The sequence below is a fragment of the Drosophila bipectinata genome, chromosome 3L (genome assembly GCF_030179905.1).
Source record: "Drosophila bipectinata strain 14024-0381.07 chromosome 3L, DbipHiC1v2, whole genome shotgun sequence".
NCBI lineage: Eukaryota > Metazoa > Arthropoda > Insecta > Diptera > Drosophilidae > Drosophila > Drosophila bipectinata.
Window position 1 is genome coordinate 26,561,628 of NC_091738.1, and position 14,017 is coordinate 26,575,644.

The 14,017-nt window shown below is 37.6% G+C and overlaps 1 protein-coding gene across 3 annotated transcripts in view; it reads right to left on the reverse strand.

Moving 5' to 3' along the window:
* The window catches only part of Dbp80 (putative ATP-dependent RNA helicase Dbp80), a 107,547-nt gene that overhangs the window by 7,708 nt on the left and 85,822 nt on the right, over positions 1-14,017 (reverse strand). For all 3 annotated transcript variants that reach the window (XM_070280367.1, XM_043209667.2, XM_043209668.2), the window contains 2 exons: positions 9,400-9,562; positions 9,229-9,342 (listed from right to left, as the gene is read on the reverse strand). In XM_070280367.1, the coding sequence (XP_070136468.1) occupies positions 9,229-9,342; positions 9,400-9,562 (277 nt within the window). The remainder of the gene's footprint in view (positions 1-9,228; positions 9,343-9,399; positions 9,563-14,017) is intronic.

A 14,017-nucleotide genomic window follows, 5' to 3' on the forward strand; every position in this document is an offset into this window, starting at 1 on the left:
AATACACATATATAAAATAACTAATTGTGACAAAAAATGTTTTTAATAAGATCAATTTGCATACCTTAATTTTCAAAATCTATTTAAAAAAATTTTAAATTTTTTTGTCGTCTGGAATTCGAAACACACAAAGGCAACAAAAGTTTCGCTCCAATTTTGTCAAAAAAAATCATTTTAGGTGAAAATATTTATTGATACCTTTTACGTGGGTATTTAGCATAGAAATTATACAAATTAAACAAATTTAGGTTTCCTTAAATCAATGTTTTGACTGTATGCCACTTTTTCGTTTAAACAATGTGGAATCAAAACATTTTCGGAAAATTTTTTGGAACTGGCGCTACAAGACGACTTTAGTTTTGGGGGTGTCGTTTGCTACGCGCAAAGTTTTGACACAAAATTGATCGGCCCGAACATCATACGAGTCCATGTTCCAAATGGGTTAGTTATATTTTTTATAATCTTCGAGATTCACGCGTTCAAAATTTTAAAACGTTAGCAGCGTTAGGCGTTAATAGAAGAAATCTCGGGAGGAGCCGAAGTTGATCCCTTGAAGTTGAGGAGCCCTTGCAGCTAATATCGCAAACATCGGATATAGTTGGACGACCAAAGTTGGTATTTTCACCAAATTTCCGATCGCTCCGATATGGCCGCTATAAGATATATTCGGCCGATCGTTTTAAGATTTATTAGTTCGGATCAACTGACCCAAAATAGTACGAAGTTCCAACTTTGTATCTTCAAAAAACACGAAAGTTGGGTCATTTCTGATCGTTCAGTTATATGGCAATTATAGGATATAGTCAACCGATCCTTATGAAATTTGGTACGTCATATTATTCTGGCAACAACAGCATTCATACAAAATAAGAACTAGCATATCAAATTTAAATGCTACTATAGCATTTCAGATCAATCAGTTATTAGGCATCTATAGGATATAGTCGGCCGACTTTTATACTGCGTGCAAAGGAAAGAGGTGAATAGTTACAAGTCGATAGCTTTAAAACTGAGATACTACTTTGCGTAAAAACAGACACACGGACAGACAGAAGGACATGCATATATCAACTCAAGAGGTGATCCTTATCAAGAATATATATATTTTATAGGGTCGAAAATGTCTCCTTCACTGCGTAGCATACTTTTGTATAAAAAGGAATATGAAGGAAAAAGGAATATAAGTTAGAATGTTTTTGATTAGGAGGAATACTAAAAAATATATTAAGCAATAATATTAAAATTGTAATAAATTTCCACAGTAACTGCATCTTTTTTCGCCCAAATCAAAATCTGCAGAAGTGGTGCTGATATTTTTATCATAACTGTAAATGACCGTTGTATATATGTTTTTTTTTTTTTTTTTTTTCCTTATTACTCCTCTCGGGAGCTTAGGGCCTCTACAAGGGCTCTCCACCTAACTTTATTTTTCCGCTGTTTTTGCTTTATTGTGTCCCAGCACAACACATTTTCAACGAGAAAAGATTTTTTTTTTTAATTTCAAATTGACATTTTAACAAATAGTGTTCTGAGTCACGACCGGGTACCCGGGTACCCATTTAAAAAGCATTGAGAATGATGAAGAATGATAAATTTTTGAATGTTTAATACTTAATTAATAATAAAGTACTGATGATTAACTATTTAAATAACTGATAATTAGTGAAAAACAATAACAAAGTATTCAAAGTTACAAATAATTTATTCAGCAGGACTTTTGTAATATGAATTACATTCAACTAACGTAGTCGCGTGTTGGTCGCAAACAGGCATTTCACATTGCCGGCACGCCTTCCTTGTTTTTCGCCGTCTTTTCAGGTCTTGTTGTAAACAAATGTGGCAACAACCAGCAACTTTTTTCCTTCCTGTTTTATCCAGAGGTGGTGGGTGGTTGGTTTTCTTCTCTTCTTGTATTAGTTTCGTTAATCAATTGATTTTTTAGTTGATCTGGTGATTAGCCAGGTGCAACCTATCCCAGAGGTGGGGCTGCCACCTGTCGATATCTGGGAATACCGTTTTTCGACCTCACATGTTTAGTAGCATCGGAAAAGAGACCACTAAGCATAATAAGGCCGAAAAACTTTGGAGGTCATGATTGCCATGAGTGGGGTTCGAACCCACGACCCATCGCTTAGCGTGCAGCTACACTACCCACTAGGCTATGAGCCCCCCCATGGTATATATGTTGGGGGTTGTACAATATTACGTGGTTGTACCATATTACAATATTATTGTACGTGGTGTTGAACTAGAGTCCCAGACTTAGAAACTCCTTCAATAAAGAATTCTAAGTGCGTTTGATGTAGATGAATGTAACTCGGAGAAATAGGATGAACCAGAATTAAATTTGGCAAAAAAAGACATTTTCGGCAATTCACCAAAGCCAATCAGCGCAAATGCAAACATAATGAACTATTGGGGAGCCCAAGAATATGTTTACCCACGCATGAAACTCAACTATCAGTACAAAAAGAATTTTCGGCTCTTAAATTATATAATAAAATATAATATAATAATAAAATAAATAATTAAAATAATTATTTGCCAATGATTTGAGATGCAATCTTTCTGCAGAAAAAAATTATGTTTGTAAAATTAAATAATTAAAAAATCAACTAATTAATGGATGAATGTATATTTATCATTAGTTAACATCGGCGTTCAATGGGTTTTGCCTACAATTTTCTGATTCCGAATGTAAATCACCAGTATATAGTTGGCCTTATGTTAATTGTATTATAAAACCTATTATTATACCCTTGCAGAGGGTATTATAATTTTTTCCAAAAATGTGCAACGCAGTGAAGGAGGCATCTCCGACCCTATAAAGTATATATATTCTTGATCAGGATCACCTCCTGAGTTGATATGACCATGTCCGTCTGTCCGTCTGTCTGTCTGTTTCTACGCGAACTAGTCTCTCAGTTTTAAAGCTATCGACTTGAAACTTTGCACACACCCTTCTTTCCTTTGCACGCAGTATATAAGTCGGAACTCTATGTTATAGTTGCCATATAACTGATTGATCGGAAATGGCATAACTTTGGTGTTTTTAAAGTTAGAGAGTTCAAATTTTACACGAGACAAATTTCATAAGGATCGGTCGACTATAGGTGCCATATAACTGAACGATCGAAAATGACCCAACTTTCGTGTTTTTGAAGATAGAAAGCTGAAACTTAGTACAGATTCTATTTTTTTTATTTTTCAGTTGATCCAACCTACCAAATTTCATTAGGATCGGCCGACCATATCCTATAGCTGCCATATAACTGAACGATCGGAAATAGTTTTTGGTAGAAATATCAACTTTGGTATTTTTGAAGATAGAAGCTTGGAACTTTTTTTAGATTTTGTATTATAATAAATTGGGTTATATTATCATATTCTCATAAGGATCGGCTAACTATATCCGATGTTTGCGATATATATTTTTTAACTGCAAGGGTATATAAACTTCGGCTCCGCACGAAGTTAGCTTTCCTTTCTTGTTGTACAAAAAAATTTTATTATAAAAAATTCAAAAATATCTCTAGATTCTATCTTCAAAAATTCCAAAAATAGAATTTTCAAAAACAGGAAAGTTGGGACATTTCCGATCGTTTAACTCAGGAAGTGAGTGAGTCAGGATTTCTGATCAAGAATATATATAATTTTACTATTCATTTTACTTATTTATTGGCCGTCAGCCAACGGGTACAACAGGGCGAAACAGGTCCCGGTAAGGTCCTCTGCCGAGGATGCTGCCAAATTGTAGTCGGGCGGGCAGAAGAACACTCCATTCGAAGGTAGAACAGCATACGTGGACGGATGCGTGTCCGAGGACGCCCAGAGGGCGGCCGGACGCTAATATGCGAACTCTGGGGGACCGGCCGACCTCCCAGTTTTATCAAGCGGGCTATGTCATGATGGACGAACCGCTTCCTGCCTACTCATGGGACCAAAACATGAACAACATCTTTCCAAACAAAAACCGTAGTGGAGAACGGAACTCCCTAAAAAAGGCCGGAGAGTCCGTACCAGGGTCAGTAACCCATCAAACTCCAAGGTCCTTAAAAGCCAAGGAGTTTGCTGAGATGGAGAAGCCCCCCACAGAGGGGCAACATCTGGAGGCGGGACACGCCGGTGCGGAGGAGGATGCAAAGGAGATCGCGAAAAGGCAGATATCAAGGTAATTGCCTGTCAAGACGCGTGATCAGTAGAAACCTACAAGCGAATGGTAGCACCGCTTGGAGAGATCTACCCCAAGGCAAAGCTGGTGGCGGTTGACTGGGAAGAGATCTGTGAGATATGGCTCACAGAAAAGTCAGCCGACCGTGAAACCATCCTGACGATGCTTAGGATGTGCAATCCGACGCTTTGGGGGCGTCGGAGTATAGGCTCTGAAAAGCCGATACAACAGGTAAAATGCGAACCTGAATCCTCGCAAAAAAGAACGTTAACCTCTTTTTGTACCTAATTTCAGTAATGAAGACCACCTAGCCGCAGCCATAGAGAGCCCAAAGGGTGCCATAAGGGTATGTTCGGCGTATATGGGCCACAACCAGGAAGCCCTCCTCCCGCACCCGCTGGTGCGCCACCCGCAGCTGGTGAAAGACAGCGGGAAGAATTAGAACGACCTGATCATAGGTTACGATGCCCACGCCCATCATCACCGGGGGGGGGGGGAAGCACTGACACGAAGTAAGGGGTAAGGGTAGGGGTAAGTCAATCTTCGATTTTATCCTAGGCTCAAATTTTCTGGTGGGTAATGGGTCACAGAACCCACCTTCATAGACAAGAACAGAAGGGATGTACTGGACATTACTCTCTACTCCGACTCCCTAGCTGATAGGATTGTTAAATGGGGAGTCCTAGAGAAACACTCTTTCTCGGACCATCGATACATAGAATTAGTTGGCAATTTCGAGAACCTTAATCGACTAACAGTACGCAACCCGAGAAAACCAAACTGGGAGTTATATAAGGAAAAATTAGAAAGATCCTTTTTAAAACCTCCAACAAGGGGCCTTGACAGCAGGGAAGTCCTCTGGAAGGTAGCTGGACCACGTCCAATAAAGAAACCCTAGAGGCTCTCACAAATGTACATTTCCATGGGTGCTCTCAAGAAGAAACCACCCCTCCCTCCCAAACCCTTTTGATTTATAGGTATCTTAACTTGACGATAAACAGCTTCAAGCCATTCAAATCCCCAGGCCCAGATGGCATTTTCCAGGCACAATTAGTCAAAACCGGATCGGCCGGATTTAAGGTCATGGGCTCGGAAAGCTTTCTCAGCCATTTTAAGAATAGACATCGTACCCGCGACGTGGTTGCGGACGAAGGTTTTATTCAAACCCATAGCGGGAAAACCATCACACTGCACCCCTAAGGACTGCAAACCTGTCGTCCTTCCTCCTCAAGACAATGGATTGACTATTGACTAATCAGCCTCCACATTAATCTTGCAATTAACCTAGATGATATCTCGGGATCACAGCATGCGTATAAGAAGGGTCGATCCACGGAGACGGCACTCAATTGCTTTCTCTGGAAAATTTCCCCAGTCTCCATGCGACCGCATGACGGACAAACTTAGGGCTCTCTTAACATGGGTAGTTAGGAACGTACTAGGTGTAAACCCATCCAAAACCGAGCTTGTCCTCTTCACAAGGAAGTACAAAATACCAAATTTAAGGCTTCCAAAACTATCAGGGGAAACACTTTCCCTCAGCGGTAGCGCTAAGTACATAGGGATAACGCTAGACAGGAAACTGGACTGGAAGTAAAAGACTAAGGATAGAGCAAACAAGGCAACAATCGTGCTCTATACATGTCGAAAGGACATTGGACTCAAATGGGGAATAATGTCCCCAAAGATAGTCAGATGGCTTTACACAGCTGTCATAAGACCCATTCTTTTCTACGGGGTGGTGGTCTGGTGGCCTGCTCTAACAAACTCCACATGTAGAGAGATTTAGGAAAACGCAAAGGATGGCGGAGGTCTGCATTACAGGCAGCCTACGTACCATACCGACAGACGTCCTCGACTTCATACTCGACCTATTACCTGTACAGATAGTGGGGGACAAAATAGCCACGCTATAGGCAATTAGGCTACGCGAGACGCGTCTATGGAAAACGACCGACTATGGACATACCAAGTTTGACCTACACCACTTCACGCCAACGGGGGCTTCAGACTACTGTATACCTAATGATCATCCCACCTTACCAACGATGGAGAAATGGGCCACACAAATCCCGGGACCAGCCGGTTCCCTTCATATTTACACAGACGGTTCCAAATTTAATGGCCAGGTGGGAGGCGGTTTCCATTGCGAACGGCTGTGTCTAAATGAGTCCTTCAGACTCCCCGACCACTGTAGTGTGTTTCAAGCAGAAGTGTGTTTCAAGCACTTACTGGCAATCAAGAAACAATCTGTATCTTCTCAGACAGTCAAGCGGCACTCAAAGCCCTTTTCCAGGACAGTAAATGACTGCCGCAGATCTCTTAACGAGATGGCAGAGCAGTATGACATCCACCTCAAATGGGTGCCCGGACATAGGGAGCACGAGGGTAATTGCGCCGCTGACGAACTAGCAAGAGCAGGTACTACCAATCCTCTCCTCTCGTAAAAGGAACCAGTAGGCATCCCCTTAGCTACGTGTAGGATAAAATGCAGGGATCACTTTGACCGCCCATCACTGAGAAAATGGAGACATCTCCAAAACTGCAAGAATTCACGCATGATATGGCCTATCCGCTCTAGGAAGAGATCAATGATGCTTATCGCCCTTAATAGGCAGGACTGTAGTCTGGCAGTCAAGGCCATCACGGGACACTGGGGATGTAGAAGAGGAAGAGACAGTCGCACACCTCCTGTGTCATTGACCTGCGCAGAGACGAAAATTTTTATTTTTGATTTTGTTTGTCTTTTCAAAATGATATATTCCCAAAAAGACCAAACGAAACAGAACCTGGCAAGAAACAAAAGTTCTTGCCAGAACACGCTGTAAAAATAAGCTGCCATCACGGCATATCGCCTGGCCGAGTTAGACAGCCCTAAAAAGCGATTTTTTGGTATTGGTCGTGGCGTCGCAGGCGGGATCCGCTGGGAACCCGTATAAATCCCCCAGCGAGAAAATTTCGGTGCGAAGACATATTTTCTTTGTGGACACTTTTTTCCTTCTAGATTTTGTCCAAGATGCCCAGGTTCCGGCGGATGCTTTCGTTGCGAACATGGTGAAGCAGTGACAGTTCATAAGATTTTTGATTTTGCGCGCTGTATGATGTCTATGAAGCTGCTGCTGCGTTGTTTCACGCATTTTCTCACTGCCTTATCTCCAGATTGGCTCTCGGACTGAATTGTAGAGTAGGATCTTGTAGTCCAGGCACAGTGGCGATCGTGAGTTTATGATACAGTGGAGGCTGCTAGCTTTTAGTTTTAGGTGCAATTTCATGCATTCTTTTTCTTGCCAGGCTAATCGTCTATCGAGGTAGACGCCAATGTACGTTACTTTGTTAGCTTGGGGGATGGATGTGCATACCGTTTAGTACAAGCAGATGGCATATTTGTCCATTAAGAGTAAACGTTACATGTTTATACTTTTGTTCAAATATTTTAATGCACCAGTCGTACAGTTTGCTGCTTGGTTGGGCAGTTTGTTGGCGACGAAGAACAGCGGTATCTTCGGCGAACGTTGACTTTGATATTATTTCGTTCGGAGGAATCACAGCAGTATACAAAACATATAGACAAGGTCCGAGTGCGCTTCCTTGTGGAACTCCAGCTTCGATGTAGTCTCCGAAAGTTGCTGAGTTGAATTCCACTGAGAATAACCTATTGTAAAGATACGACTCAAGAAGCTTTAAATATATTTTGGCAAATGCTTTTTAATTTTGTGCATGACTCTCTTAAGCCAAACTCGGTCAAATGTTGAGATACGCCGTATTTCAGAACATACTTCTGTTTACTTGCTTGATGGTTCCATGGTTTCTTCAAAAGCCAAATTGGTGCGCCGGGATAATATTGCAAACTTCCACTATTATGCGTTAGGAAGCTTTTTTCAAAAGATTTTGACAACCAAGATGTAAGGCTTATTTGCATTGTACCAATGACCAAACAGTAATCATTATTATAATGGATCTCTTCCACCTTTTTGGGTAACAGCCAAGATTACAGATACGATTGACCGTTTTGGCACTTATTAGATTGAAAGGTATGTTTTTTGTCACCGCAAATTAATAAAATCTAGGAGCTTACGCGGGTCTGTTGGCTAGTAAGTGGGGCTTCCAGGGAAAACATAGTCCAGTTTATTTCCCATATTTATAACTATACCCTAATAATTTTGTCCAAAAGTGTGCAACGCAGTGAAGGAGACATCTCCTACCCTATAAAGTATATATACTCTTGATCAAGATCACCTCCTGAGTTGATATGAGCCTGTCCGTCTGTCCGTCTATCTGTCTGTCAGTTTCTACGCGAACTAGTCTCTCAGTTTTAAAGCTATCGACTGGAAACTTTGCACACACCCTTCATTCCTTCTTTCTTCCTTCTTTGCACGCAGTATATAAGTCGGAACGACCAGGATCGGCCGACTGCCATATAACTGATTCATCGAAAATGCTGTAACTTTGTAACATGAAAGCTATTTTTAAATAATAATATACATGCCAATATAACGACATGCCAAATTTCGTAAGGATCGGCCGACTATATCCTATAGCTGCCATATAACTGAACGATCGGAAATGACCCAATTTTCGTGTTTTTAAAGGTAGAAAGCTGGAACTTAGTACAGATTCTATTTTTGATCAGTTGATCCAACCTACCAATTTCATAACGATCGGCCGACTATATCTTATAGATGCCATATAACTGAACGATCGGAAATGGTTTTTGGTAGAAATACCAACTTTGGTGTTTTTGAAGATAGAAGATAGGAATTTAGGAATTTAGCTTCAAAAAATGGTAGTGAATCGGCGCTTCATGAAACTGGCATGCTGGCAAGGCAAAATTAACTAGCAACGTTATTTGATAAATGTGTATAATTGGCAGCGACTGTCAGGACTTGGCACGAGTAGGGTATTGTCCTGTACTCCTTTGCTATTAGTTCGACATATGCCCGGCATTCTTGTCCTTCTAGTAGTCCTTAATTTGATAATTTGATTTAAAAAAACTGTTTATTTATAAATTTAATTATTTCATTGTATTATAAATTGGTTTTGCTTAATTGGTAACTTACCAAAACGTCCTGTCCGGCCTATTCGATGTAGATAAGTTTCACAATCAGCATTTCCACGTACATCTACTGGCAAGTCGAAGTTAACGACAATTGTAACTTGCTCAATGTCAATACCTTAAAAAAATATATGTTGTTTTTTTATTAGGTAAAAAGCCTTATAATGAAGCGTACCTCTTGATAAGACGTTTGTAGTTATTAGAACTTTTTCAAGCCCAGAACGAAATCGATCTAAAACAGCTAGTCTTTGCTCAACTGTTAAATCACCCGATAAAACAGCCACAGAATGTCCATCGGAAGTCATTTTTGCTGCAAGCCAAGCGGCAGTTCTTCGAGTCTATAACATTAAAAAGAAAGAATATTTACATAAAGGCTTTCTTAAAGTCAATTATAAAAAATATTGAAGAACGGACCAATTAATTGGTAACTAATTAACCGTAACTAATTTTTTTGGACTCAATTTATTAAATTTATTGAACGCTGGCCTGTAATGGAACCATTTTAAGTGCGTCAAATGTGGTGTCACTGGTTATTAGTCACAAATTATATTCGTTGTTAAGAGGAGCCCCAAAATAAAGATCGTACTCCAATGAGTTCCGTTTCAAAACTGATTTTATTCTGTACAATTCTCTTATAAGTAAGATACATGAAAATCTTAAACCTATTTAAAACTACTTATCAACGCACTGCACGTTGACATGCTATGCGACCCTTTCTCAAGTGCGATAAGCGGATGCGTTTATGTTTGTGTTATTTATGATGCTTATGTTTGTGTTATTTATGTTAGGCTGCAGGGGATCGTTTTTAGACCATGCTGTTTGTCTTTTATTTCATGGGTCCGATCCCTTGAAACTCTAACTTACGAATTTGTATATAAAATAGTGTTCAATGCTTGAACATTCTGGAAAGGGCCACAAAAAAGTGTGTGTTGTTTTAGATTAACATTTTATTTATGAATATGTGTATTTTTGGTTTTCACATTTATAAATTTTATTTCCTCGGTACTAGAAAATTATTATAATTGGTCGATAACAAAATGTAGTGGACTGTATGTACATATATTTTATTTTGAATTGCAATTTTCCAAATATTTAATTTCATGTTCAACCTTATGCTTGAACATCCTGCGAGGGGCCAAAAATGTGCCTTTGTTATATTTTAGTGTGTATTCAAAATGTAATTTGAAATATTTATGTTTTCTTCGATTTTAGTGGACTGTAATTTTTATATTCATTTTAATTTTTGTAATTACCTTCTACAAAAGGATACAGAAATTAGGTTCTTGTTTTTTACAAACTTTCTTCTTTTTTTTTAGTGTAAATAATTTTAGTTTTATTCTTTTTTAATACTTGGCATTGGGGATGGTAATGCTATATTCAACAATTGTCTTTTTGACTTTAGTTTTCTTAAATAGGATATAATCAATACAGTAATGATTATTATTACAAAAATAAGGAGCTATGACCTGACAAATGATGAAAATCGACATTTTTTTTATTCAAAATTCTATGCTTTTATATCTTCTGTTTGTTTGGCCAGGTGAGCTATTTTCAAAAGGTTTTAGAGGACTTCAAGCTAATTTTAGAATTACCCCTTTCAAATTGATTTTGCTATTTCGGTTTGGTTTGATTTTTATCTACTTCGTGTTGGCTATTTTTCTTGTTGTTTCTACTATTGAAAATAGATAATTTTTTATCTAACTCCTTCATACATGAATTAGGTAAATTATATAACCATTTGAAATTACGGAATTGAAATTTTTTATTATTATTTTTGTCCCTTTCTTCCTGAAATATTTTATGTTTCCCCAAAGGACACCACGATAAATTACAGATTTTGTATTTTGGTCGGACAACTTCAAATTCTTTTTTATTTTTAAACTCTTTTTTACCCTTGTATTTTTGTATCGAAGGTTCCACATATTTTCCTCTTTCTATCCTCCAATCTTGGATTGTATTTACCAAGACTGTAGAAATAATCGACTTTTTAATGGAATTAGATCTTGTGCGACCTGACACGATCCATCCGAAAATCGTTTTTTGTCCGAGAAGTAAACCTCTTTTTACTATTTTCGGCATAATAATTTGTGGATATAAATCTGCACCAATTATCAGATCAATTTGGCCAGGTTTATCGAAATTGGGATCGGCTAAATAATAGCCTTTCCAATCAAATTTATTTACATTTACATTATTTGTGGGAAGAGTTTGTTTTAAACTTGGTATAATAATTGCATTTGTGCTAAATTCTTTTGAATATTTACAATTTTTCTTGAATGTCAATTTTAGTTTGTGATTTGTAACACAGGAACCATTTGGTGATACTCCACTTATTTGTGTGGAAGATTTTATTTTCGGCAATTTTAATTTTTGAGCTGCCTTTTTAGAAATTAAAGTGCTTTGTGACCCATTGTCAATCAAAGCTCTGAATTTTTTAAATTCACCATCTTGACCTTTTATTTGGACATAAGCGGTGGCCAACAACACTTGTTCAGAGGTCATGCACGTATTCACTATTGCCTTGTTTATGTGAATCATGCTATGGTGATTATTTTGACAATACGAGCACACTAGCTCGCTTGTACATTTGATGTTTGAACTGTGCTTTAAACATAGGTAGCACCAGTTCCATTTTTTAACAACGTCCCTTCTTTCCTGTGGACTTAAAGCTTTAAATTTGTAACAATAAACTAATTGATGCCCGGGCATTTGGCACATCGGGCATGTTTGGTCACTTGTGTAAATATTTTTTATTATTTTTTTTGTTGGGAACTCATTTCCCACTGATGTCATCCTTTAAATTTTGAATTTCACTTGATTTTTTAACTTGGCCCTCATACTGTTTTAGAGCCTCAATATTTAATTTTTTTAAAATAATATGCGCAAAAATGCAATCTGATTCTTCTGTCAGATTTGCTTTTAGGCGCATTATATAAACTTATTCATTGATTGAATCAATTGTATTTTTAAGGTGCCTAATGAGTCCAAATTTATTTTTGGAAGCTCAATGAGGCGATTAAGCTGATCTGAGAATATTTTCCTATTATTCTCATATCGCTTGATGAGTCATTCCCAGGCAGCATTGTAATTATTGCCTGAGCCCAGCAATAAATGGGAAACCACATTCCGTGCTTCCCCTTTTAGAGCACTTTTAAGGTAGCTTAGCTTCAAGGATGGACTTAAATCCGTTCTTGAATGAACCAGCTCCCTAAATAACTCATAAAAATGGTCCCAATCTTTGGAATTTCCAGAGAAATTGGGGACCTCAATTTTTGGTAGGCTAGGTAGTTCGTCCATTCTAGGGCAACCACCTTCTACCTTGTTAGTTTTCTCTTGGATTTTATTATCCATTAGCTCGATGTGTATTTCAACATCCTCTTTGAGCTCTATAATTTTGCTCATATATTTATTATTGAGCCCTTCAATATTTAGTAAATCGGACACTGTATCGATTTTACTAAGAAACATTCTTAATTTTTTAATTCTTATAGGAAAGGTTTCATTTTTCCTTTCCTGAATCTCCACATAAGTTATCTCGAGGTAATCCTCGAGGTTCTTTATAGCCCCCTCAAGCCTCAAAAAAAGCTCATCCTGGCCAATATATTTTTTAATTTTGTTGCTGGCGGACCTAATATTTGATAGCATGCTTTCGAAGTGATTTTTTAAGAAATAGTCATGCTCTACAGGACCGAGTTGAACCAAATGATTATAGTTCGTAAAGGCTTTTAGCTCCAAATTTTTTAATGCCTTCCTATCCTCTTCTGAATATGAATTTTTTGCGAGAAGCGCATCTATTTGCCGGGTGAGGCGCACCTGGTCTTCGATAATTGGAATTTTATCCTTAGTCGACATTATATGTTATTTTAAATTAAATTAAGTTCTAAAACACAATTTAAAAAATAAAAACGAAACTTGCCGAGGACTATTTTCTAATTATTGCTGCTGATGTTGTGTTGCCGTTGCCGCTGCTGCTCCTGATGTTGTTGCTGTTGCCGCTGCTGCTCGTGATATTGTTGCTGTTGCCGCTGCTGCTCCTGATGGGTTGCCTTTCTCGATGTCGCAGTTACTATTGTTGTGTTACTATTGTTTTTGTATGTTTTTTGTGGACGTTTTTTAGTTTGATTTTTGTGGATGTTTTTTTTTTTAACTTTTTAACTTTAACGGTTGTTGGTGTTGGTTTGTTTATTTTTGGTGTATGTTTGTTGTTATTATTTTGGCGGATGTTGCTTGGGAGTTTTATTTTATTTTTTCCACACTCACTGTGTACAAAGTTTATACACTTTATATAAACAATTTTTTTTTTTGTAACTTTTAATTTCTCCGATGTAGGGCCTCGGATACGCCAACACAAATATATATAATTTTTATATAATTTTTTATTCCGAAGTTGTTCCGGGATATACACACACTTTTCGAAAAAAATTTTTGGCATTTATATTATTTTATACCCTGTGTTCCTTACCTCTTGGGGGGAAACAACAGGGGACTACGGTTTTTAAAGATTGAATCTATATATCTTTTGATCCGTTGAAGCCAGATCCAATATATATGTATATATATGATCTACACATCAATACCTTTCAGATGGCGGATGTTAATGTTCTTGAAATTAAATAATCAATCTTTATTTTCAATTTTTAAAATAAAAATTATCGAATAATTTTTATTTTCTAATTTATATAATAAAAATTGAAAATAAAAGTTATTGCGTAATTTTTATATACAAATTGATACTTAATAATTATTACTACATTTTTATTATTAAAAATAATTTTAATTATTAAAAATCAGTT